General features: G+C 43.5%; 1 protein-coding gene across 1 annotated transcript in view; it reads left to right on the top strand.

Annotated features, from left to right (window-relative positions):
- Nucleotides 1-1,025: 1,025 nt before the first annotated feature.
- LOC128638736 (carcinoembryonic antigen-related cell adhesion molecule 8) overlaps nucleotides 1,026-25,527 on the top strand; it is a 150,354-nt gene continuing 125,852 nt past the window's right edge. Inside the window, exon 1 of the mRNA XM_053690869.1 lies at nucleotides 1,026-1,175. Coding sequence (XP_053546844.1) covers nucleotides 1,115-1,175 — 61 coding nt within the window. The 5' untranslated portion in view covers nucleotides 1,026-1,114. The remainder of the gene's footprint in view (nucleotides 1,176-25,527) is intronic.

The raw sequence follows: 25,527 nt of genomic DNA, 5'->3' as shown, positions 1-25,527 counted from the left end.
ACATCACTATTTAACAGTGTTCTGCACTTCCATTTCTAACATGAACTGAAAAGCGCACAATTTCAGAATGGAATTACAGGCAAAGAGGAGAAAATAAATAATGAAAGTATATTGCAGAGTTGTTTTATATATGCAATTAATCATTTTATATTACCATCTCAAAGTGTTTAATGTCCCTTTAAGGGTAAGAAATTGAAAAATGGTCTGGTCCTTAAGGGGTTAAACATCTTGTTATTTACGATTTCCCCTTAACTTTGTTTTAACAGCATTTTTTGTTTTTAAAATAGAAGTAGCTGAAATAGCATTGTTCACTTAGAAAAATAAATGTTGATAAAGATACATTAGATACCCATTTAAAATATTACATATTCTAACCTAAATTTGTATATGCTGCTTTCCTTATGTGTATTTTGTTTCTTGTGTGTGCACAGATTATGAAGGTACAAATCCTCAAATCCGGAATTCCAAGATCCCAAACTTATTCTGAAATAAAAAAAAATGTATTTAAGATAAAAAAAAAAAAATCGACAATTACTATTTTTCACTGCCTGTAAGTCACAATCTTATCTGCCTGTGTCTTTGGTTTGTTTTATGTGTGTTATAAAACGCAAATAATGGTCTATATTTATTTAAAACAACAAATATTACCTTTCTAATTACAGTGCTTTAATATCTTTCTGAGAGTATTATGTATACAAAAGTATTAAAAATGATATAAAACTGCATTAGGTTACATGTATAAACTATATTATTACGTGTAAATAATGCCTGTATGATATAAAGTATTGTTGTTTCCACTTGATTCCATCTATTCTTCAAGCTGTCCCATTTTAAAGATGCAAATATTCAAAAAAAAAAAAAAAAAAAAATTCCAAAATCCAGTTTGGATATTAGTTTTCTACCTGTAGTAACAAGAGAGACCAGGAAGTAATTGTGATATAAACATGACACAAACGTAAAAGCCCTTCTAGCTTGTTTGTTATACAGTATGTGCAGACCACACCCACAGATGCAGCCCTGCAGTTCCCATAAGCTCAGGCAGACGTTAGCTCCAGATAGTGAAACCGCACTACTTCCTGATACAGTGAAGCTGACCTGAAGCAGATACATCACAATGTTCTGTAACAAAGGGGCAACTAGATGGGACTACTGGCTGAGGTGCTATTTGTTAAAAGGTAAAAGGATAACTAGGGCAGTTCTAGATCCTAAAATATTGCATGCTAACAAAGATAAAATATGGGCAGTGCTGCTGCTGGCTGTTCTAGTAAGAAATGACTATTGCTATTGACTGTTCTGAGAAGTAGGGATGTTACAACAGGGGCTGGGGCTGCTATACACTTACTAACATCACCACTAACTTTTGTGCTTAAAGGGACATGGAACACAACAATTTTTTTTTATCTGGCTCAGAGCTACAGTTTTAAAAAATGCATTTGTTCTGTTGGTATCCATTGTTAAATAAAACAAAGGGGAGGGGTTTGCATTAGAAAGTGAAACCACACCAATTCCTGTGTGACCTGAGGCAGATACAGCACAATGTTCTGTAGCAGAGGGCTACTAGGTGGTACTGGGACTGGCTGAGGGGCTGATTAAAGATAATGGGGTAAATAGGGACAGTTCTAGACCCTAAAATATTGCAGACTTGCAAAGGGTAAACATTGTCTGGTGGTGCTGTGTGTTTTTCTTTACTCACTCCCTTATTTAAATTGTAGAATAGTATTACAACACCGAAAAGGAAAATTCTGGACCGAAACCGAAAATTCAGGATGCCCTTGGCCGAAACCGAAAATGACCTTTTTCCCAAATGATTTTAAAATAGTTTTTTTTTTCTATAATTGTATTAATAATAGACTTTATAATGAATTTAATTACTCTAAAATGAAAAACTACAAGCCATTAAAATAAATAACCACACATAATTAGACAGAAAATCCTATATAATAAAAGGCCAAGTGTGTTTGTCCGAAGCTGTCATGCGCAGTAGAGACTGTGCGCGAGGACAAACACACCTGGCCTTCCAACTGACCTGGCATCTGGTGTGTGGTGGAGTGGACGTGGCCGGTTGGGTGCGATGTGGGCGGTGCACGGGCGTGTCCGGGCGTGATGCGGGCGGTGCCAGATGCCGTGGGGCAACAGAGAGCTTTAAAGAGGGGGGATAGAGAGAGCAGAAGAGGGGGGCTAAAGAGACGGAGAGAGGCAGCAAAGAGAGGGGAGAGAGAGCACAAAAGAGAGGGGGGAGAGAGACAGCATAAGAGAGGGGGAAGAGAGACAGCAAAAGAGAGTGGGGAGAGAGCACACAAAGAGAGCACAAAAGAGTGGGGGAGAGAGCACAAAAGAGAGCGGGAGAGAGAACAAAAGAGAGGGGGGAGAGAGCGCAAAAGAGAGGGGGAGAGAGCGCAAAAGAGAGGGGGGAGAGAGCGCAAAAGAGAGGGGGAGAGAGCACAAAAGAGAGGGGGAGAGAGCACAAAAGATAGGGTGGAGAGAGCACAAAAGAGAGTGGGGAAAAAGAGAGCAAAAGAGACGGGCATGGCACGGGCGGGGCCATATGCTGTGGGGCGACAGAGAGTTTTAAAGAGGGGGATAGAGAGAGCAGAAGAGGGGGGATAAAGAGACGGAGAGAGGCAGCAAAAGAGAGGGGGGAGAGAGACAGCAAAAGAGAGGGGGGATAGAGCACAAAAGAGAGGGGGAGAGAGACAGCAAAAGAGAGGGGGGAGAGAGCACAAAAGAGAGGGGGGGGAGTGCACAAAAGAGAGGGGGGAGAGAGCGCAAAAGAGAGGGGGAGAGAGCGCAAAAGAGAGGGGGAGAGAGCGCAAAAGAGAGGGGGGAGAGAATGCAAAAGAGAGGGGGGAGAGAGTGCAAAAAAGAGGAGGAGAGAGCGCAAAAGAGAGGGGAGAGAGAACAAAGAGAGGGAGAGAGACAGCAAACAAGAGGAGAGAGAGAGAGCAAACAAGAGGAGAGAGTGCAAACGAGAGGGGTGAAGAGAAAGCAAAAGAGAGGGAGAGAGACAGCAAAAGAGGGGGAAAGAGAGAGAGCAAAAGAGAGGGAGAGAGACAGCAAATGAGGGAGAGATAGAGAAAAAAAGAGGGAGAGAGACAGCAAAAGAGGGGGAGAGAGAAAGCAAAAGAGAGGGGGGAGAGAGAAAACAAAAGAGAGGGGGGGAGAGAGAGAGAGAGCAAAAGAGAGGTGGGAGAGAGAGAGCAAAAGAGAGGGGGAAGAGAGAGACCAAAAGAGAGGGGGAGAGAGAGACCAAAAGAGAGGGGGGGAGAGAGAGTGAAAAAGAGAGGTGGGGGAGAGAGCACAAAAGATAGGGGGAGAGAGCAAAAGAGGGAGAGAGACAGCAAATGAGAGGAGAGAGAGTAAACGAGAGGAAAGAGAGCAAACGAGAGGGAGAAAAACAGCAAAAGAGGGGGAAAGAGAGAGAGAGCAAAAGAGAGGGAGAGAGTCAGCAAATGAGGGAGAGAGAGAGAGAGCAAAAGAGAGGGAGAGAGACAGCAAAAGAGGGGGAGAGAGAGAAAAAGAGAGGGGGGAGAGAGAAAGCAAAAGAGAGGGGGGAGAGAGAGCAAAAGAGTGGGGGAAAGACAGCAAATGATGGAGAGAGAGAGAGCAAAAGAGAGGGGGAAAGACAGCAAAAGAGGGGGAGAGAGAGCAAAAGAGAGGGGGAGAGAGAAAGCAAAAGAGAGGTGGGAGAGAGAGAGCAAAAGAGAGGTGGGAGAGAGAGAGCAAAAGAGAGGGGGGAGAGAGAGACCAAAAGAGAGGGTGGAGAGAGAGACCAAAAGAGAGGGGGGAGAGAGAGACCAAAAGAGAGGTGGGAGAGAGAGAGCAAAAGAGAGGGGGGAGAGAGAGACCAAAAGAGAGGGGGTAGAAAGAGAGCAAAAGAGACGGGCATGGCACGGGTGGGGCCATATGCTGTGGGGCGACAGAGAGTTTTAAAGAGGGGGGATAGAAAGAGCAGAAGAGGGGGGATAATGAGACGGAGAGAGGCAGCAAAAGAGAGGGGGGAGAGAGACAGCAAAAGAGAGGGGGATAGAGCAAAAGAGAGGGGGGAGAGAGAAAGCAAAAGAGAGGGGGAGAGAGCAAAAGAGAGGGGGAAAGAGAGAGAGCAAAAGAGAGGGAGAGAGACAGCATATGAGGGAGAGAGAGCAAAAGAGAGGGAGAGAGACAGCAAAAAAGGGGGAGAGAGAGCAAAAGAGAGGGGGAGAGAGAAAGCAAAAGAGAGGGGGGAGAGAGAAAGCAAAAGAGAGGGGGGAGAGAGAGAGCAAAAGAGAGGTGGGAGAGAGAGACCAAAAGAGAGGGGGGAGAGAGAGAGACCAAAAGAGAGGGGGGGGGAGAGAGACCAAAAGAGAGGGGGGAGAGAGAGAGCAAAAGAGAGGGGGAAGAGAGAGAGCAAAAGAGAGGGGGATAGAGCAAAAGAGAGGGGGGAGAGAGAAAGCAAAAGAGAGGGGGAGAGAGCAAAAGAGAGGGGGAAAGAGAGAGAGCAAAAGAGAGGGAGAGAGACAGCATATGAGGGAGAGAGAGCAAAAGAGAGGGAGAGAGACAGCAAAAAAAGGGGGAGAGAGAGCAAAAGAGAGGGGGAGAGAGAAAGCAAAAGAGAGGGGGGAGAGAGAAAGCAAAAGAGAGGGGGGAGAGAGAGAGCAAAAGAGAGGTGGGAGAGAGAGACCAAAAGAGAGGGGGGAGAGAGAGAGACCAAAAGAGAGGGGGGGGAGAGAGACCAAAAGAGAGGGGGGAGAGAGAGAGCAAAAGAGAGGGGGAAGAGAGAGAGCAAAAGAGAGGGGGGAGAGAGAGAGAGACCAAAAGAGAGGGGGGAGAGAGAGCAAAAGAGAGGGGGAGAGAGAGAGAGCAAAAGAGAGGGGAGAGAGAGAGAGACCAAAAGAGAGGGGGGGGGGGAGAGAGACCAAAAGAGAGGGGGGAGAGAGAGAGCAAAAGAGAGGGGGAAGAGAGAGAGCAAAAGAGAGGGGGATAGAGCAAAAGAGAGGGGGGAGAGAGAAAGCAAAAGAGAGGGGGAGAGAGCAAAAGAGAGGGGGAAAGAGAGAGAGCAAAAGAGAGGGAGAGAGACAGCATATGAGGGAGAGAGAGCAAAAGAGAGGGAGAGAGACAGCAAAAAAGGGGGAGAGAGAGCAAAAGAGAGGGGGAGAGAGAAAGCAAAAGAGAGGGGGGAGAGAGAAAGCAAAAGAGAGGGGGGAGAGAGAGAGCAAAAGAGAGGTGGGAGAGAGAGACCAAAAGAGAGGGGGGGAGAGAGAGAGACCAAAAGAGAGGGGGGAGAGAGAGAGACCAAAAGAGAGGGGGGGGGGAGAGAGACCAAAAGAGAGGGGGGAGAGAGAGAGCAAAAGAGAGGGGGAAGAGAGAGAGCAAAAGAGAGGGGGGAGAGAGAGAGAGAGACCAAAAGAGAGGGGGGAGAGAGAGCAAAAGAGAGGGGGAGAGAGAGAGAACAAAAGAGAGGGGAGAGAGAGAGAGCAAAAGAGAGGGAGAGAGACAGCAAAAGAGGGGGAGAGAGAGCAAAAGAGAGGGGGGAGAGAGAGAGCAAAAGAGAGGTGGGAGAGAGAGAGCAAAAGAGAGGGGGGAGAGAGAGACCACAAGAGAGGGGGGAGAGAGAGAGCAAAAGAGAGGGGGGGGGAGAGAGAGCAAAAGAGAGGGGGAAGAGAGAGAGCAAAAGAGAGGGGGGAGTGAGAGAGCAAAAGAGAGGGGGGAGAGAGAGAGACCAAAAGAGCGGGGGGGAGAGAGAGAGCAAAAGAGAGGGGGAGAGAGAGAGCAAAAGAGAGGGGAGAGAGAGAGAGCAAAAAAGAGGGGGGAGAGAGAGAGCAAAAAAGAGGGGGGAGAGAGAGAGTAAAAGAGAGGGGAGAGAGAAAGAGCAAAAGAGAGGGGAGAGAGAGAGAGCAAAAGAGAGGTGGGAGAGAGAGAGAGCAAAAGAGAGGGGGAAGAGAGAGACCAAAAGAGAGGGGGAGGGAGAGAGCAAAATAGAGGGGGAAGAGAGAGAGCAAAAGAGAGGGGGGGAGAGAGAGAGAGCAAAAGAGAGAGGGATAGAGAGAGCAAAAGAGAGGGGAGAGAGAGAGCAAAAGAGAGGGGGAGAGAGAGAGAGTAAAAGAGAGGGGGAGAGAGCACAAAAGAGAAGGGGGAGAGAGCACAAAAGAGAGGGGGAGAGAGCACAAAAGAGAGGGGGAGAGAGCGCAAAAGAAAGGGGGGGAGAGAGCGCAAAAGAGAGGGGGAGAGAGCGCAAAAGAGAGGGGGGAGAGAGCGCAAAAGAGAGGGGGGAGAGAATGCAAAAGAGAGGGGGGAGAGAGTGCAAAAAAGAGGGGAAGAGAGGGGGAGAGAGTGCAGAAGAGAGGGGGAGAGAGCGCAAAAGAGAGGGGGAGAGAGAACAATAGAGAGGGAGAGAGACAGCAAACGATAGGAGAGAGAGAGAGCAAACGAGAGGAAAGAGAGCAAGCGAGAGGGGGGAAGAGAGAGCAAAAGAGAGGGGGGGAGACAGCAAAAGAGGGGGAGAGAGACAGCAAATGAGGGAGAGAGAGAGAAAAAAAGAAGAAGAGAGACAGCAAAAGAGGGGGAGAGAAAAAGCAAAAGAGAGGGGGGAGAGAGCAAAAGAGAGGTGGGAGAGAGAGAGTAAAAGAGAGGGGGAAGAGAGAGACCAAAAGAGAGGGGGGAGAGAGAGAGCAAAAGAGAGGGGGGGAGAGAGAGAGCAAAAGAGAGGGGGAAGAGAGAGACCAAAAGAGAGGGGGAGAGCAGAAGAGAGGGGAGAGAGCAAAAGAGAGGGGGAGAGAGAGAGTAAAAGAGAGGGGAGAGAGAGCAAAAGAGAGGGGAGAGAGAGAGAGCAAAAGAGAGGGGGGAGAGAGAGAGCAAAATAGATGGGGAGAAAGAGAGCGCAAAAGAGAGGGGGAGAGAGCGCAAAAGAGAGGGGGAGAGAGAGCAAAAGAGAGGGAGAGAGACAGCAAACGAGAGGAGAGAGAGCAAACAAGAGGAGAGAGAGCAAACGAGAGGGGGGGAAGAGAGAGAGCAAAAGAGAGGGAGAGAAACAACAAAAGAGGGGGAAAGAGAGAGAGCAAAAGAGAGGGAGAGAGACAGCAAATGAGGGAGAGAGAGAGCAAAAGAGAGGGAGAGAGACAGCAAAGAGGGGGAGAGAGAGCAAAAGAGAGGGGGAGAGAGAAAGCAAAAGAGAGGGGGGAGAGAGAGAGAAAAAGAGAGGTGGGAGAGGGAGAGCAAAAGAGAGGGGGGAAGAGAGAGACCAAAAGAGAGGGGGGAGAGAGAGACCAAAAGAGAGGGGGGAGAGAGAGAGCAAAAGAGAGGGGGGAGAGAGAGAGAGACCAAAAGAGAGGGGGGAGAGAGAGAGCAAAGTATAGGGGGAGAGAGAGCAAAAGAGAGGGGAGAGAGAGAGAGCAAAAGAGAGGGGGGAGAGAGAGAGAGAGTAAAAGAGAGGGGAGAGAGAGAGCAAAAGAGAGGGGAGAGAGAGAGAGCAAAAGAGAGGGGAGAGAGAGAAAGCAAAATAGAGGTGCGAGAGAGAGCAAAAGAGAGGGGGAAGAGAGAGACCAAAAGAGAGGGGGGATAGAGAGACCAAAAGAGAGGGGGGGAGAGAGAGAGCAAAAGAGAGGGGGAAGAGAGAGAGAGCAAAAGAGAGGGAGAGAAACAACAAAAGAGGGGGAAAGAGAGAGAGCAAAAGAGAGGGAGAGAGACAGCAAAGAGGGGGAGAGAGAGCAAAAGAGAGGGGGAGAGAGAAAGCAAAAGAGAGGGGGGGAGAGAGAGAGAGCAAAAGAGAGGTGTGAGAGAGAGAGCAAAAGAGAGGGGGAAGAGAGAGACCAAAAGAGAGGGGAGAGAGAGACCAAAAGAGAGGGGGGAGAGAGAGAGCAAAAGAGAGGGGGGAGAGAGATAGCAAAAGAGAGGGGGAAGAGAGAGACCAAAAGAGAGGGAGGGAGAGAGAGAGCAAAAGAGAGGGGGGAGAGAGAGAGCACAAGAGAGGGGGAGAGAGAGAGCAAAAGAGAGGGGGGGAGAGAGAGAGCAAAAGAGAGGGGGGAGAGAGAGAGAGTAAAAGAGAGGGGAGAGAGAGAGAGCAAAAGAGAGGGGAGAGAGAGAGCAAAAGAGAGGGGGAGAGAGAGAGCAAAAGAGAGGGGGGAGAGAGAGAGTAAAAGAGAGGGGAGAGAGAGAGCAAAAGAGAGGGGAGAGAAAGAGAGAACAAAAGAGATGGGGAGAAAGAGAGAGCAAAAGAGAGGGGGGATAGAGAGAGAGCAAGAGGTGGGACCGCTGTACTGCAAAAAATGGCCCGTGTACATGGGCTTTAAAACTAGTAACTTAATAAACCAATATAAATAAAAATCTGTTAAATCTGTTTCCGTTATATAGGACTGAATGAAGAATAATATATTGTTATTAAATAGTGCTCCAGAAATGGGCTGGCTCTTATGCTGACGTCCCTGCTTTTCAACAAAATATACCAAGAGAAAGAAAAAATTAATAGAAGTAAATTAGAAAGTTGTTTAAAATCACTGCTCTATCTGAATTATGAAAGAAAACATTTGTGTTACATCTCCCTTTAAACAAATTTCTGTATAAGACTATTCTAAGTTTGCTATTGATATTTGTTTGTTGAAAGCTCATCTTTTACTGACAGTTCTGTGTATAAGGCTCTTCAGTTACTGACATCTCTCTGTATAAAGCTCTCCTGTTACTAACATCTCTCTGTGTAAGGGTCTTTTGTTACTAACAGCTCTCTATATAAACCTCTACTGTTACGAACATCTCTCTGTATATGGCTTTTCAGTTACGGACATCTCTTTGTATAAGGCACATCTGTTACTGACTAGGGATGGGCGGGTGAATGTGTTTATATTCAAATTAGAATGTTAGAACGAATGTTATTGTAGAAATTCGATTAAAGGGACAGTCTATGCCAAAATAAACTTTCATGATTCAGATAGAGCATGTAATTTTAAACAATTTTCCAATTTACTTTTATCACCAATTTTGCTTTGTTCTCTTGGTATTCTTAGTTGAAAGCTTAACCTAGGAGGTTCATATGCTAATTTCTTAGACCTTGAAGGCCACCTCTTTCAGATTGCATTTTAACAGTTTTTCACCACTAGAGGGTGTTAGTTCACGTATTTCATATAAATAACACTGTGCTCGTGCACGAGAAGTTATCTGGGAGCAGGCACTGATTGGCTAGACTGCAAGTCTGTCAAAAGAACTGAAAAAGGGGGCAGTTTGCAGAGGCTTAGATACAATATAATCACAGAGGTAAAACGTGTATTAATATAACTATGTTAGTTATGCAAATCTGGGAAATGGGTAATAAAGGGATTATCTATCTTTTAAAACAATAAAAATTCTGGTGTAGACTGTCCCTTTAACATAATAGAATGTTGATAAGAACGAATATTCTTAAAAATTTGATTTTCAAATGTTATTTACAGTTTTCGAATGTCACATTTGAATTCGAATATTACATTTATAAAACACAATTGTAGACTAGAAACACTATTTCGAATTTGAATGTCACATTCCAATCGAATATCACATTCACATTTGAATATTATATTTATAAAACACAGTATTAGACTAGAAATACTATTTCGAATTTGAATGTCACATTCGAATCGAATATCACATTTAAATCAAATATCACATTTATTAAACACAGTTGTAAACTAGAAATACTATTTTGAATTCGAATGTCACATTCAAATTTGAATGTCACATTCAAATTTGAATATTACATTTAAAAAACAGTATTAGACTAGAAATACTATTTCAAATTTGAATGTGACATTTATTAAACACAGTTGTAGACTAGAAATACTATTTCGAATTTGAATGTCACATTGAAATTCGAATATTACATTTCGAAATTGAATGAATAGATAGCTAAACATTCTATTATGCTAACGAATATTTTTGAATTTTATTCAAAAATTCGAAAACGAAAATTCAAAAATAGAATGTTAGAATGTTATATAAACATTCTTAATTCAATTCGAACGAACGAATGTATAAAAATTCATTTTAAATTTTGAATTTTTAAAAACATCCGCCCATCCCTATTACTGACAGCACTTTGTATAAGGCTCTTCTGTTACTGACATCTCTTTGTATAAGGCTCTTCTGTTACTGACATCTCTCTGTATAAGGCACATCTGTTACTGACATCTCTCTGTATAAGGCTCTTCTGTTACTGACATCTCTCTGTATAAGGCACATCTGTTACTGACATCTCTCTGTATAAACCTCTGTTGTTACTGACATCTCTCTGTATAAGGCACATCTGTTACTGACATCTCTCTGTATAAGGCACATCTGTTACTGACATCTCTCTGTATAAGGCTCTTCTGTTACTGACATCTCTCTGTATAAGGCACATCTGTTACTGACATCTCTCTGTATAAGGCACATCTGTTACTGACATCTCTCTGTATAAGGCACATCTGTTACTGACATCTCTCTGTATAAGGCTCTTCTGTTACTGACATCTCTCTGTATAAGGCACATCTGTTACTGACATCTCTTTGTATAAGGCACATATGTTACTGACATCTCTCTGTATAAGGCTCTTCTGTTACTGACATATCTCTGTATAAGGCACATCTGTTACTGACATCTCTCTGTATAAGGCTCTTCTGTTACTGACATCTCTCTGTATATGGCTCTTCTGTTACTGACATCTCTTTGTATAAATCTCTTCTGTTACTGATATCTCTTTGTATAAGGTTCTTCTGTTACTGACAGCACTTTGTATAAGGCTCTTCTGTTACTGACATCTCTCTGTATAAGGCACATCTGTTACTGACATCTCTTTGTATAAGGCTCTTCTGTTACTGACATCTCTCTGTATGAGGCTCTTATATTACTGACATCTCTCTGTATAAGGCACATCTGTTACTGACATCTCTCTGTATAAGGCTCTTCTGTTACTGACATCTCTTTGTATAAGGCTCTTCTGTTACTGACATCTCTTTGTATAAGGCTCTTCTGTTACTGACATCTCTCTGTATAAGGCACATCTGTTACTGACATCTCTTTGTATAAGGCTCTTCTGTTACTGACATCTCTCTGTATAAGGCTCTTCTGTTACTGACATCTCTCTGTATAAGGCTCTTCTGTTACTGACATCTCTTTGTATAAGGCACATCTGTTACTGACATCTCTTTGTATAAGGCTCTTCTGTTACTGACATCTCTCTGTATAAGGCTCTTCTGTTACTGACATCTCTTTGTATAAGGCACATCTGTTACTGACATCTCTTTGTATAAGGCTCTTCTGTTACTGACATCTCTTTGTATAAGGCACATCTGTTACTGACATCTCTCTGTATAAGGCACATCTGTTACTGACATATCTCTGTATAAGGCACATCTGTTACTGACATCTCTTTGTATAAGGCACATCTGTTACTGACATCTCTCTGTATAAGGCACATCTGTTACTGACATCTCTCTGTATAAACCTCTGTTGTTACTGACATCTCTCTGTATAAGGCACATCTGTTACTGACATCTCTTTGTATAAGGCTCTTCTGTTACTGACATCTCTTTGTATAAGGCTCTTCTGTTACTGACATCTCTTTGTATAAGGCTCTTCTGTTACTGACATCTCTCTGTATAAGGCTCTTCTGTTACTGACATCTCTTTGTATAAGGCTCTTCTGTTACTGACAGCACTTTGTATAAGGCTCTTCTGTTACTGACATCTCTCTGTATAAGGCTCATCTGTTACTGACATATCTCTGTATAAGGCACATCTGTTACTGACAGCACTTTGTATAAGGCTCTTCTGTTACTGACAGCACTTTGTATAAGGCTCTTCTGTTACTGACATCTCTCTGTATAAGGCTCATCTGTTACTGACATATCTCTGTATAAGGCTCTTCTGTTACTGACATCTCTCTGTATAAGGCTCTTATGTTACTGACATCTCTCTGTATATGGCTCTTCTGTTACTGACAGCACTTTGTATAAGGCTCTTCTGTTACTGACATCTCTCTGTATAAGGCCCATCTGTTACTGACATCTCTCTGTATAAGGCACATCTGTTACTGACAGCACTTTGTATAAGGCTCTTCTGTTACTGACATCTCTCTGTATAAGGCTCTTCTGTTACTGACAGCACTTTGTATAAGGCTCTTCTGTTACTGACATCTCTCTGTATAAGGCACATCTGTTACTGACAGCACTTTGTATAAGGCTCTTCTGTTACTGACATCTATTTGTATAAGGCACATCTGTTACTGACATCTCTCTGTATAAGGCACATCTGTTACTGACAGCACTTTGTATAAGGCTCTTCTGTTACTGACATCTCTCTGTATAAGGCACATCTGTTACTGACATCTCTCTGTATAAGGCTCTTCTGTTACTGACATTTCTCTGTATAAGGCACATCTGTTACTGACATCTCTCTGTATAAGGCTCTTCTGTTACTGACATCTCTCTGTATAAGGCTTTTCTGTTACTGACATCTCTCTGTATAAGGCTCTTCTGTTACTGACATCTCTCTGTATAAGGCACATATGTTACTGACATCTCTCTCTATAAGGCACATCTGTTACTGACATCTCTCTGTATAAGGCACATCTGTTACTGACAGCACTTTGTATAAGGCACATCTGTTACTGACATCTCTTTGTATAAGGCTCTTCTGTTACTGACATCTCTCTGTATAAGGCTCTTCTGTTACTGACATCTCTTTGTATAAGGTTCTTCTGTTACTGACAGCACTTTGTATAAGGCTCTTCTGTTACTGACATCTCTTTGTATAAGGCTCTTATGTTACTGACATCTCTTTGTATAAGGTTCTTCTGTTACTGACAGCACTTTGTATAAGGCTCTTCTGTTACTGACAGCACTTTGTATAAGGTTCTTCTATTACTGACATCTCTCTGTATAAGGCTCATCTGTTACTGACATCTCTCTGTATAAGGCACATCTGTTACTGACAGCACTTTGTATAAAGCTCTTCTGTTACTGACATCTCTTTGTATAAGGCTCTTCTGTTACTGACATCTCTTTGTATAAGGCTCTTCTGTTACTGACATCTCTCTGTATAAGGCTCTTCTGTTACTGACATCTCTTTGTATAAGGCACATCTGTTACTGACAGCACTTTGTATAAGGCTCATCTGTTACTGACATCTCTCTGTATAAGGCACATCTGTTACTGACAGCACTTTGTATAAAGCTCTTCTGTTACTGACATCTCTTTGTATAAGGCTCTTCTGTTACTGACATCTCTCTGTATAAGGCTCATCTGTTACTGACATCTCTCTGTATAAGGCTCATCTGTTACTGACATATCTCTGTATAAGGCACATCTGTTACTGACAGCACTTTGTATAAGGCTCTTCTGTTACTGACATATCTCTGTATAAGGCACATCTGTTACTGACAGCACTTTGTATAAGGCGCTTCTGTTACTGACATCTCTCTGTATAAGGCTCATCTGTTACTGACATCTCTCTGTATAAGGCACATCTGTTACTGACATATCTCTGTATAAGGCACATCTGTTACTGACAGCACTTTGTATAAGGCTCTTCTGTTACTGACATCTCTTTGTATAAGGCTCTTCTGTTACTGACATCTCTTTGTATAAGGCTCTTCTGTTACTGACATCTCTTTGTATAAGGTTCTTCTGTTACTGACATATCTCTGTATAAGGCACATCTGTTACTGACAGCACTTTGTATAAGGCTCTTCTGTTACTGACATCTCTCTGTATAAGGCTCATCTGTTACTGACATCTCTCTGTATAAGGCACATCTGTTACTGACATATCTCTGTATAAGGCACATCTGTTACTGACAGCACTTTGTATAAGGCTCTTCTGTTACTGACATCTCTCTGTATAAGGCACATCTGTTACTGACAGCACTTTGTATAAGGCTCATCTGTTACTGACATCTCTCTGTATAAGGCACATCTGTTACTGACAGCAATTTGTATAAGGCTCTTCTGTTACTGACATCTCTCTGTATAAGGCTCTTCTGTTACTGACATCTCTCTGTATAAGGCACATCTGTTACTGACATCTCTCTGTATAAGGCACATCTGTTACTGACATCTCTCTGTATAAGGCTCTTATGTTACTGACATCTCTCTGTATAAGGCACATCTGTTACTGACATCTCTCTGTATAAGGCTCTTCTGTTACTGACATCTCTCTGTATAAGGCTCTTCTGTTATTGACATCTCTCTGTATAAGGCTCTTCTGTTACTGACATCTCTCTGTATAAGGCTCTTATGTTACTGACATCTCTCTGTATAAGGCACATCTGTTACTGACATCTCTCTGTATAAGGCTCTTCTGTTACTGACATCTCTCTGTATAAGGCACATCTGTTACTGACATCTCTCTGTATAAGGCTCTTCTGTTATTGACATCTCTCTGTATAAGGCTCTTCTGTTACTGACATCTCCCTGTATAAGGCTCTTATGTTACTGACATCTCTCTGTATAAGGCACATCTGTTACTGACATCTCTCTGTATAAGGCTCTTCTGTTACTGACATCTCTCTGTATAAGGCTCATCTGTTACTGACATCTCTCTGTATAAGGCACATCTGTTACTGACAGCACTTTGTATAAAGCTCTTCTGTTACTGACATATCTCTGTATAAGGCACATCTGTTACTGACAGCACTTTGTATAAGGCTCTTCTGTTACTGACATCTCTTTGTATAAGGCTCTTCTGTTACTGACATCTCTCTGTATAAGGCTCATCTGTTACTGACATCTCTCTGTATAAGGCTCATCTGTTACTGACATATCTCTGTATAAGGCACATCTGTTACTGACAGCACTTTGTATAAGGCTCTTCTGTTACTGACATCTCTTTGTATAAGGCACATCTGTTACTGACAGCACTTTGTATAAGGCTCTTCTGTTACTGACATCTCTTTGTATAAGGCTCTTCTGTTACTGACATCTCTTTGTATAAGGCTCTTCTGTTACTGACATCTCTCTGTATAAGGCACATCTGTTACTGACAGCACTTTGTATAAGGCTCATCTGTTACTGACATCTCTCTGTATAAGGCACATCTGTTACTGACAGCAATTTGTATAAGGCTCTTCTGTTACTGACATCTCTCTGTATAAGGCACATTTTTTACTGACATCTCTCTGTATAAGGCTCTTCTGTTATTGACATCTCTCTGTATAAGGCTCTTCTGTTACTGACATCTCTCTGTATAAGGCTCTTATGTTACTGACATCTCTCTGTATAAGGCACATCTGTTACTGACATCTCTCTGTATAAGGCTCTTCTGTTACTGACATCTCTCTGTATAAGGCTCTTCTGTTACTGACATCTCTCTGTATAAGACTCTTCTGTTACTGACATCTCTCTGTATAAGACTCTTCTGTTACTGACATCTCTCTGTATAAGGCTCTTCTGTTACTGACATCTCTCTTTATAAGGCTCTTCTGTTACTGACATCTCTCTGTATAAGGCACATCTGTTACTGACATCACTTTGTATAAGGCTCTTCTGATACTGGCTGCTCTCTGTTTAAAGAACTTATGTTACTGTATTCTCTCTGTATAAAACACTTCTGTAAACTACAGCTCTCTGTATAAGGTACTTATGTGAATTACAGCTCTCTGTATAAGGCTCTTCTGTAAATTACATCTCTCTGTATAATGCACTGCTGCTGCTTATTACAGCTCTCTCTATTAATAGGGCACCTTAGTGCCTTATATAGAGAGATGTCATTCACATGAGTACCTTATACAGAGAGCTGTCATTCACAGTACACATAGCTGTAATTCACAGAAGTGCATTATGCAGAAAGCAGCCAGTAACATAAGTTCCTTATATAGAGACAAGCCAGTAACAGAAGTTCCTTATATAGAGACAAGCCAGTAACAGAAGTTCCTTATATAGAGACAAGCCAGTAACAGAAGTTCCTTATACAGGGGGCAGACAGTAACAGAAGAGCCTTATACAACAAAGTGGTGTTAGTAATAGATGTGCCTTATACAGAGAGCTTTTAGTAACAGAAGAGCATTATACAGAGATGTGTTATTAGTAATAGAAGTGCATGTGTGCCCTATATAAAAGAGAGAGCTGTTATAAGCAGCCATTCATTATACAGAGAGCTGTCATTCACATAAGAGGCTTATACAGAGAGCTGTCATTCACAGAAGAGGCTTATACAGAGAGGTGTCATTCACAGAAGAGCCTTATACAGAGCTGTAATTTACAGAAGTGTTTTATACAGAGAGAAGACGGTAACATAAGGGCTTTATACAGAGAGTTGTCATTCACTTATATAAATGACAGTTCTAATAGTTTAACATTTGCTAAATACTTGTGCTCTCTCTAAAAGATACTTAAAAGAAGCATTAGTAATATTCTGCAATTTCAGTTCCCATGTCAGCTGACTAAAATTAAGTCAGGAAGGTTTCCATGTATATGTTATTATCCTGCCAATGGGACTTTGAGGACTACAGAGTATTGCTGTTTTTGTTGCCACAGGGTTAACTGCTGCTGCTTAGTGTGGAGGAAGAGGGTTAACCTGCTGTTAGTATGGAGGAAGAGTTGCTCCAGTGTTCTGTGAAGGAACCAAACTTTGTTAAAGAGCAAACCATGTCACTTCCTGTGACGTTTCATCAGCTGTTGTAGTCATTTTGCCCCTAATGCGAATGCGTGCCAACATCATCACATACCTGGCCGCATACGTCACTGTGAAACTATTTAGAGTTGTGAAATTCGGAAACCTTTCTATAGCGCATGCATGGGCTTTTCTATCACAAATGGGGGTAGTTTATGGAACGATGTTTATTCAACACTGTGGGGGGTAGTTATCAACGTGTCTACTTTACCTGCCTTCGCCGGTTCAATACGCCCGCCTAAGCTCGCCTACCATCGCCGCCGCGGACCTGCAAAATTTCGCCTAAGTTATCAAAAAAACTGTCAAAAAGCCGCGCACCAAGTACGGGGCGATGAGCAGCGGACTGTGAGAGTTATCACTCATCCGATCTCGCTGCTCTTCGGCTTTTTCACAGCTTTCTTGCTAGCCTGTCACTAAGCACCCACACTAACTACACTGTTCTACCCCCTATACCGGCGCCCCCGGAGCCCCCCGCAACTCAATAAAGTTATTAACCCCTAAACCGCCGCTCCTAGACCCCGCCGCAACTCTTATAAATGTATTAACCCCTAAACCGCCGCTCCCGGACACCGTCGCCACCTACATTATACCTAGTAACCCCTATCCTGCCCCCCCTATCCCGCCGCCCTCTATAATAAAGTTATTAACCTCTATCCTGCTGATCCCGGACCTCGCCGCAACTAAATAAATAGTTTAACCCCTAAACCGCCGCTCCCGGACCCCGCCGCAACCTATATTCAACTTATTAACCCCTATCCTGCCCCCCCCTATACCGCCACCCTCTATAATAAAGTTATTAACCCCTATCCTGCTGATCCCGGACCTCACCGCAACTAAATAAATAGTTTAACCCCTAAGCCGCCGCTCCCGGACCCCGCCGCAACCTATATTAAACTTATTAACCCCTATCCTGCCCCCCCCTACACCGTCGCCACCTATAATGAATTTATTAACCCCTATCCTGCCCCCCACTACACCGCCGCCACTGTAATAAAATTATTAACCCCTAAACCTAATGTGACAGACCCTTCTGTCAGTACTGGAAGGGTTAACTCTGTTCAGCTTTGAGAAGCTATTTTCTAAAGACAGGTTTGCTGGCATCAGCTATAATTAAGTTTAAGTGATAAACATTCCCATTGTTCAATCACATCTAGAGAGCAGACGCCCCAGTGATAAGAAAGGATCAAGTGTGTCTTGTGTTTAACTTGTTATCTGCTTAAGTAAGGTAATTCTACTGTATCATGTCAAAGGGCGTTTTCCCTCTATCTAATGTACAACATTCTTTCAACTCCCCATCTGGGGTGAGACCTGCATAAATACTGGGCATATGGCCCTTAATAAAATGTCATTCTGTTTTAAACCTGAAAACTGGCTGGATTGTGAGTTGCTGATTCCCTATTCAGGACATTGTTCCCTGGTGTTAACCCTTGGTATCCTGTTGGTACCGTAACAATTGGTGGCAAGCGACGGAATGAACCTTATCGCCCAGAAGAGCAACTACACAAGCCAGGGGAAAAATAGCCAGCAGCAAACCCAAGGCTATATTAATTGCTGAGCTGATGGAGGGAGACAGAGCTCGCAGTGCTATGCCTCCAGCAGCCATGGAGGAGACCCTATACCAGAGGGAAATGAGGACCAGGCTGGAATTTTTACCCCAACCTGTACCACGGGACTTGCTATCCGTGGTAATGGCAGATGTGCAGGAGTACGTGATGGCACACAGTCCGCGGAATGCATCCTCACGAGCAGAATCCATTTCGGAAGCACTCAGCAACCCAGTAAGACCCAAGATCCCATACCATGCCTTTAAAATGTTTTGTGAGGAGAAGGATGAGATCGATGGGTATTTACAGGATTTTGAGAGACTGTGCGAGTTACATGATTTGGAGCAGTCCGTATGGGTGCCGGTGCTAGCAGGCAAGCTAGCCGGTAGGGCAGCGGAAGCGTATCGCGCTGTACCCAGGGAGGACAGCAAGGATTACGCTAAAGTGAAGAGAGCGATCTTGGAAAGATATGCCATTACCCCAGAGGCATACCGGCGCAAGTTTAGAGGCCTGCGCAAGCCAGAAAGAGATTCCCATGCAGAGTGGGCCAACAAGCTGGATCAAGCATCTCAGGGGTGGATACAGGCCAGCCAAGCTACCACCATGGAAGAATTGCGACAACTGATGCTGTTGGAGCAATTCTTTAACGGCTTGTCCCCAGAAGCCCAAGAATGGGTGAGAGATCGAAAACCCCTCACCTTAACCAAAGCAGCCAGATTAGCAGACCAGCATTTTGATGCCAGGAGGCACCATGGACTACTGCCTAAGATGTACGCTCGACCCACGGGACAACCCAGTCCTCTACAGCCTAACAACCCCACAGCGACACCTTTTCGCCCAGCCCCAGGGAATCCACCCCCCCCCCTCACGATACAACGGACGGGCGAATATACAATGCCACACCTGCAAGCAGTGGGGACATATGGCACGTGAGTGCACCCAAAATCGGAGCAGACAAGCTTGGAACCAGGTCAGATAGAACCTGGCCCCAAGGGCGGCTGCTCACCATTACCAAATGGAGCCAGCCGCTCATGAGGTGTTGAGCACCCAAGCCAAAGAACCCCTGGGAATTCTGCATGAGGTGATGTCGGTCCAGGCCACGAACTACCCTCAGAGAGCCCGGTTCAATTCGCGGGGGTACTCACAACCTATTCGGTGCTTCGGATGTAAGCAACTAGGGCACAAAAGACCAGAGTGTCCCCTAAACGCAGCGAACCAAGCACAGTCCTGGAGAAGACCCGCCGGCGGAATTCCACGTAATCCTCAGCCTGCGGCCCGCTACGTAGAGGCGCCAGAATGCTGGGGCAGCCTACATGAAGCAGACCCCGTGCAAGCTGCCCACCGGAATAACCGGCAACTGGTTAAAGTGAATGGGAAGGAGGTCAGTGGTCTACGGGATACTGGTGCTACCATGACCTTGCTTCAAAAGAACTTGGTGTCTGAGAAACAGCACACTGGAGACACTGTGGCTGTGAGGATAGCAGGGGGCACTGTGTTCCGCCTACCTGTTGCCAGGGTACAGTTGGATTGGGGAGTGGGCGCTAGACCTGTGAATGTGGGGGTCAAGAAGGACTTACCTGCTGATGTTCTCCTTGGAAATAACTTGGCCCCCCTTGTTTCTGCCTATGCTCCCATGGGTCCCGCTGATGTTAACCCTGTGACTACCCGTGCCCAGATCCGTGCAGCAGAGACTGACCCACCTGCTGCTAAGCTCCAGGACGCTGAGCTCAGTAAATCTCTTTACGCTATTGATACGTGGAAGTCCCGTTACAATGCGCTGATGAAGGAGAAGAGTCACGTAGAGGATGAAATGGTCACGTTAAATAATCATGTAACAGTGCTAGCGGGAGAGAAGAGGAGTGCAGAGGAAAAAGCACGTTTAGAACGGGAATCTCTGCTAGACAAACTGCACCGACAGACTGCAGAAAACACCAGCTTGAGAGTGGAACATGAAACATTAAAGACAAACTTAGTGACACTGGAGGAAAAGCTGACGCTGGCTCATAGTGAGGTGCAGCAACTCAAGGGCACCCTATGTCAGTATGAAGGGATTGTGGATACCTATAAAGAGCAGGTACAAAAAAAAAAAAAAAAAAAAAAACTCGTAAAGAAGCTGATGAGATTTTGAAGGACTGTTTAGCCTAGTCTGGGCACTGAAGAAGTTGAACCCTTATTTTTACGGGCAGGAATTCTCTCTCATAACGGGAATACAGATGGATTGTCCCGGCAAACTGACATGCCTACCACCTCCTAGTCCGGTCATCCCCAGGTTGACCCGCCAAAGGGTCAAGCCGGGTCTGCCGGAGTGTTCCACAAGGGGGGAGCTATGTGACAGACCCTTCTGTCAGTACTGGAAGGGTTAACTCTGTTCAGCTTTGAGAAGCTATTTTCTAAAGACAGGTTTGCTGGTATCAGCTATAATTAAGTTTAAGTGATAAACATTCCCATTGTTCAATCACATCTAGAGAGCAGACGCCCCAGTGATAAGAAAGGATCAAGTGTGTCTTGTGTTTAACTTGTTATCTGCTTAAGTAAGGTAATTCTACTGTATCATGTCAAAGGGCGTTTTCCCTCTATCTAATGTACAACATTCTTTCAACCCCCCATCTGGGGTGAGACCTGCATAAATACTGGGCATATGGCCCTTAATAAAATGTCATTCTGTTTTAAACCTGAAAACTGGCTGGATTGTGAGTTGCTGATTCCCTATTCAGGACATTGTTCCCTGGTGTTAACCCTTGGTATCCTGTTGGTACCGTAACACCTAAGTCTAACACTAACCCTAGCACCCCCTAACTTAAATATTAATTAAATAAATCTAAATAATATTTCTCTTATTAACTAAATTAATCCTATTTAAAACTAAATACTTACCTTTAAAATAAACCCTAATATAGCTACAATATAAATAATAATTATATTGTAGCTATCTTAGGATTTATTTTTGTTTTACAGGCAACTTTCAATTTATTTTAACTAGGTACAATAGCTATTAAATAGTTATTAACTATTTAATAGGTACCTAGTTAAAATAAAGAGAAATTAACCTGTAAAATAAAAACTAACCTAAGTTACAATTACACCTAACACTACACTATACTTTAATAAATTATTTCTATTTAAAACTAAATACTTACCTGTAAAATAAACCCTAAGATAGCTACAATATAATTAATAATTACATTGTAGCTATTTTAGGATTTATATTTATTTTACAGGTAACTTTGTATTTATTTTAGTTAGTTAGAATAGTTATTAAATAGTTATTAACTATTTAATAACTACCTAGCTAAAAGAAATACAAAATTACCTGTAAAATAAATCCTAACCTAAGTTACAATTAAACCTAACACTACACTATCATTAAATTAATTAAATAAATTAATTACAAATAACTACAATTAAATACAATTACATAAACTAACTAAAGTACAAAAAATAAAAAAGCTAAGTTACAAAAAATAAAAAAAATAAGTTACAAACATTTAAAAAATATTACAACAATTTTAAGATACTTACACCTAATCTAAGCCCCCTAATAAAATAACAAAGCCCCCCAAAATATAAAAAATGCCCTACCCTATTCTAAATTAAAAAAGTTCAAACCTCTTTTACCTTACCAGCCCTTAAAAGGGCCTTTTGCGGGGCATGCCCCAAAGAATTCTGCTCTTTTGGCTGTAAAAGAAAAATACAACCCCCCCCAACATTAAAACCCACCACCCACATACCCCTAATCTAACCCAAACCCCCCTTAAATAAACCTAACATACCCCCCTGAAGATCATCCTACCTTGAGTCGTCTTTAGCCAGCCGACCCACCAATGGAACCGAAGAGGAGATCCGGAGCGGCAGAAGTCATCATCCAAGGCGCGCTGAAGAAGTCTTCCATCCGATGAAGTCATCATCCAGGCGGCGCTGAAGAAGTCTTCCATCCGGGTGATGTCATCTTCCAAGCGGCGTCTTCAATCTTCTTTCTTCCGGATCCATCTTCATCCCGCCGACATGGAACATCCTTCTTCCCTGACGGACTAACGACGAATGAAGGCTCCTTTAAGGGACGTCATCCAAGATGGCGTCCCTTCAATTCCGATTGGCTGATAGGATTCTATCAGCCAATCGGAATTAAGGTAGGAAAAATCTGATTGGCTGATTGAATCAGCCAATCAGATTGAGCTCGCATTCTATTGGCTGATCGGAACAGCCAATGGAATGCAAGCTCAATCTGATTGGCTGAGTGGATCAGCCAATCGGATTGAACTTCAATCTGATTGGCTGATTCAATCAGCCAATCAGATTTTTCCTACCTTAATTCCGATTGGCTGATAGAATCCTATCAGCCAATCGGAATTGAAGGGACGCCATCTTGGATGACGTCTCTTAAAGGAACCTTCATTCAGTCGTCGGCCGTCGGGGAAGAAGGATGTTCCACATCGGCGGGATGAAGATGGATCCGGAAGAAAGAAGATTGAAGACGCCGCTTGGAAGATGACATCGCCCGGATGGAAGACTTCTTCAGCGCCGCCTGGATGATGACTTCATTGGATGGAAGACTTCTTCAGCGCGCCTTGGATGATGACTTCTGCCGCTCCGGATCTCCTCTTCGGTTCCATCGGTTTGTCGGCTGGCTGAAGACGACTCAAGGTAGGATGATCTTCAGGGGGGTAGTGTTAGGTTTATTTAAGGGGGGTTTGGGTTAGATTAGGGGTATGTGGGTGGTGGGTTTTAATGTTGGGGGGGGGTTGTATTTTTCTTTTACAGGCAAAAGAGCAGAATTCTTTGGGGCATGCCCCGCAAAAGAGAAGATAATCAAAATACAAATACCTTGTGGGATACCATTAACATAATGAAAACATAAACATATTATATCAACGTAAATTACATCATACTCAGTTGGTATATCTTGAAAAATTCACTGTTCACAATAAAATACACCTACTGGAATATAGTAGAGACCATATAAATATTGAGTGAACATTAACAAAAGACTGTGTCTGTCCGACACAAATAACAGTTAAGTTAATCACATCAACCACCATTCTAAAAAAAAAAAAAAAAAGAGGATTTATGCCTCTCCTGTCGCCTCCCCTCCCCCTCAACAGCAAGGAAGTCAGTTTCTCCCTCTAGCCTACTTCTCTAGCATTGGACACCCATAGAGGTGGAAACTGCCCATGTAGAACTAAGTCTGCAAAGGTCTGAGAGCTCAAGAACGGTATCAAGATATTCTTCTGCACTGGCAGCGGATAGGACTTGATTATAGGAAGCTATCTGTGAATAAATTTACAGATATGTTTTTCAGTGGAGAGCTGAAGATGAAAGGCTTCATAAATGATTTGGGACTGAATCTCTTTGAGAAAAAGAGTAAAGGGTGGAGCCTTATGCGACCGCCAATTCTTGGTTATAAGAAACCTAGCTATAAGTATAATAGTTGTAAGAGACTTTTCATCTGTTCAATAGCACAAATGTTCTCAGGGTCTGGTTTGATGCCATCTCCATTGATAATATGAACAAAGTAACATAATTCAGTTTTCCTAAAATGGCATTTTTCTTTACTTAACTTCAGCCCAGACTCTTTGATAGCCTGCAGCACACAACTTAAACGCTGATCATGCTCCTCCACTGTAGACCCGTACACTAGAATGTCGTCCATGACGACTGCCGTCCCACGTGGTCACGTAGGAGAGAACTCATTTCCCTTTGCAAGATTTCAGGAGCAGAGGATATCCCAAAGGGGAGTCTGCAGAAGCAAAACCGACCTATCGGTGTAATAAAGGTAGTCAGTTTGCGGCACTTTGGATCTAGGGGGATCTGCCAAAAGCCGCTAGAAGCGTCCAATGTAGAAAAGAACTCGCCCCGGCCAACTTTGGAGCTATATCTTCTAATGTCGGCAGCACAAATCTCTCTCTCTTCACTGCCTCATTCAACCTTTTCAGGTCCATACAGATGCACACCTTTCCGTTGCAATGGGGGCACACCAATCAGTTGCTTCAACAACCTCTTCAATAACCCCCATAGACTTCATGCGCATAAGCTCCTTCTCCACTTGAGGCATGAGCGGGATCGGAATTCTACGGGGAGTAGAAATACTGTATGGGACTGCGTCACTTTTAAGTGCTATACGGACTGGCTTGCAATTCAGTAGGCCCAATTTGCCAAACATCTCTTCGGAGATCTCATTCACTCTGGCCACTAGGCCCAAGTCACAGGCTGCTTTTCTGCTCAATAAATTGCTAACACACTGACCTCGAATCTCATACACCCACATAGTGAATATCCTTTGCTTGTACTCACAGCAGGCAAGAAATTTCCCTGCACAATCAATGCGGCCACCAGGACTATGGACATTTGTAGTAACCTTCGCCAGCTGGGGCTGTCGAGGCAGTTTCATAAATGCAGCAAGAGACATTACAGTGATATCTGCTCCTGTGTCAATCTTAAAATCAACTTTGGCTCCCATTACAGTAAAAGTAACCTTCCAATCTTCCTCTGAGCTTGGCCGTTCCACAACAGACCCCACAAAAGACACTTCCTGACCCTCTTGGTCACTATCTACCTGCATCTCCTTAATGTATTCAGTTTTACACACCACTTCAAAATGGCCCATTCTGTTACATTTTCTGCATCTTTTATCTCTGGCCGGACATGATCATGGGCAGGATTGCACAGTGTGCATCGGGCATGCTGCGCCCATCCACTTCTAGGTCTATCCGTTATTTTAGATCTACCGCTCACACTGTGCCTTTCACTAGCAGTTTTCCTGAACTGTTGCACTTCATCCACAATACTCTCAAACCTCAGATCAGCACTTTGTTTTTTCACCAGTTCACTCTGGCGGGCATCCTAATAGCCCCATCTAATGTTAAATCAGGCTCTAACTGCAGCTTCAGTGAGACTTCAGCATCTGCAATTCCAATAACTATTCTGTCTCTCATTTGCTCTTCTTTAGCAACACCAAACTCACAGAATTCAGCTAGTTCATACAGGCTGCACACAAATGACTCCACAGATTTTCCCACACGCTGATTACGTTTGTGAAAACAAGGTCTCTCATGAATCACATTTCTTTTGGGCACAAAGTGGGCACTGAGTTTATCCATAACTATATCAAAGTTAAATTCTTCCCCTTCTTGGAAAGTAAAAGCATTGAACACTGGCTCCACATCTTTCCCCATAGAGTATAAAAGAGAATTAACTTGTACTTCACCACTCTCCTTGTTCAGTTTGGAAGCAATCCTGAAGCGATGAAACCACTGACGCCATGTGGGCCAAGCTGCAGGCTGAGAGAAGTCAAAAGGCTCAGGTGGGGTAAACTTTGACATCATCATTGATCAGGAACAGAAGCGCAGGCAAGAACTTCTGACACCATGTCATGAGATGCAGGACACAGCAATGATGGTACAACTC

The sequence above is a fragment of the Bombina bombina genome, chromosome 8 (genome assembly GCF_027579735.1).
Source record: "Bombina bombina isolate aBomBom1 chromosome 8, aBomBom1.pri, whole genome shotgun sequence".
NCBI lineage: Eukaryota > Metazoa > Chordata > Amphibia > Anura > Bombinatoridae > Bombina > Bombina bombina.
The sequence above is the reverse complement of the archived record's forward strand: the minus strand, read 5'-3'. Positions and strand labels throughout refer to the sequence as shown.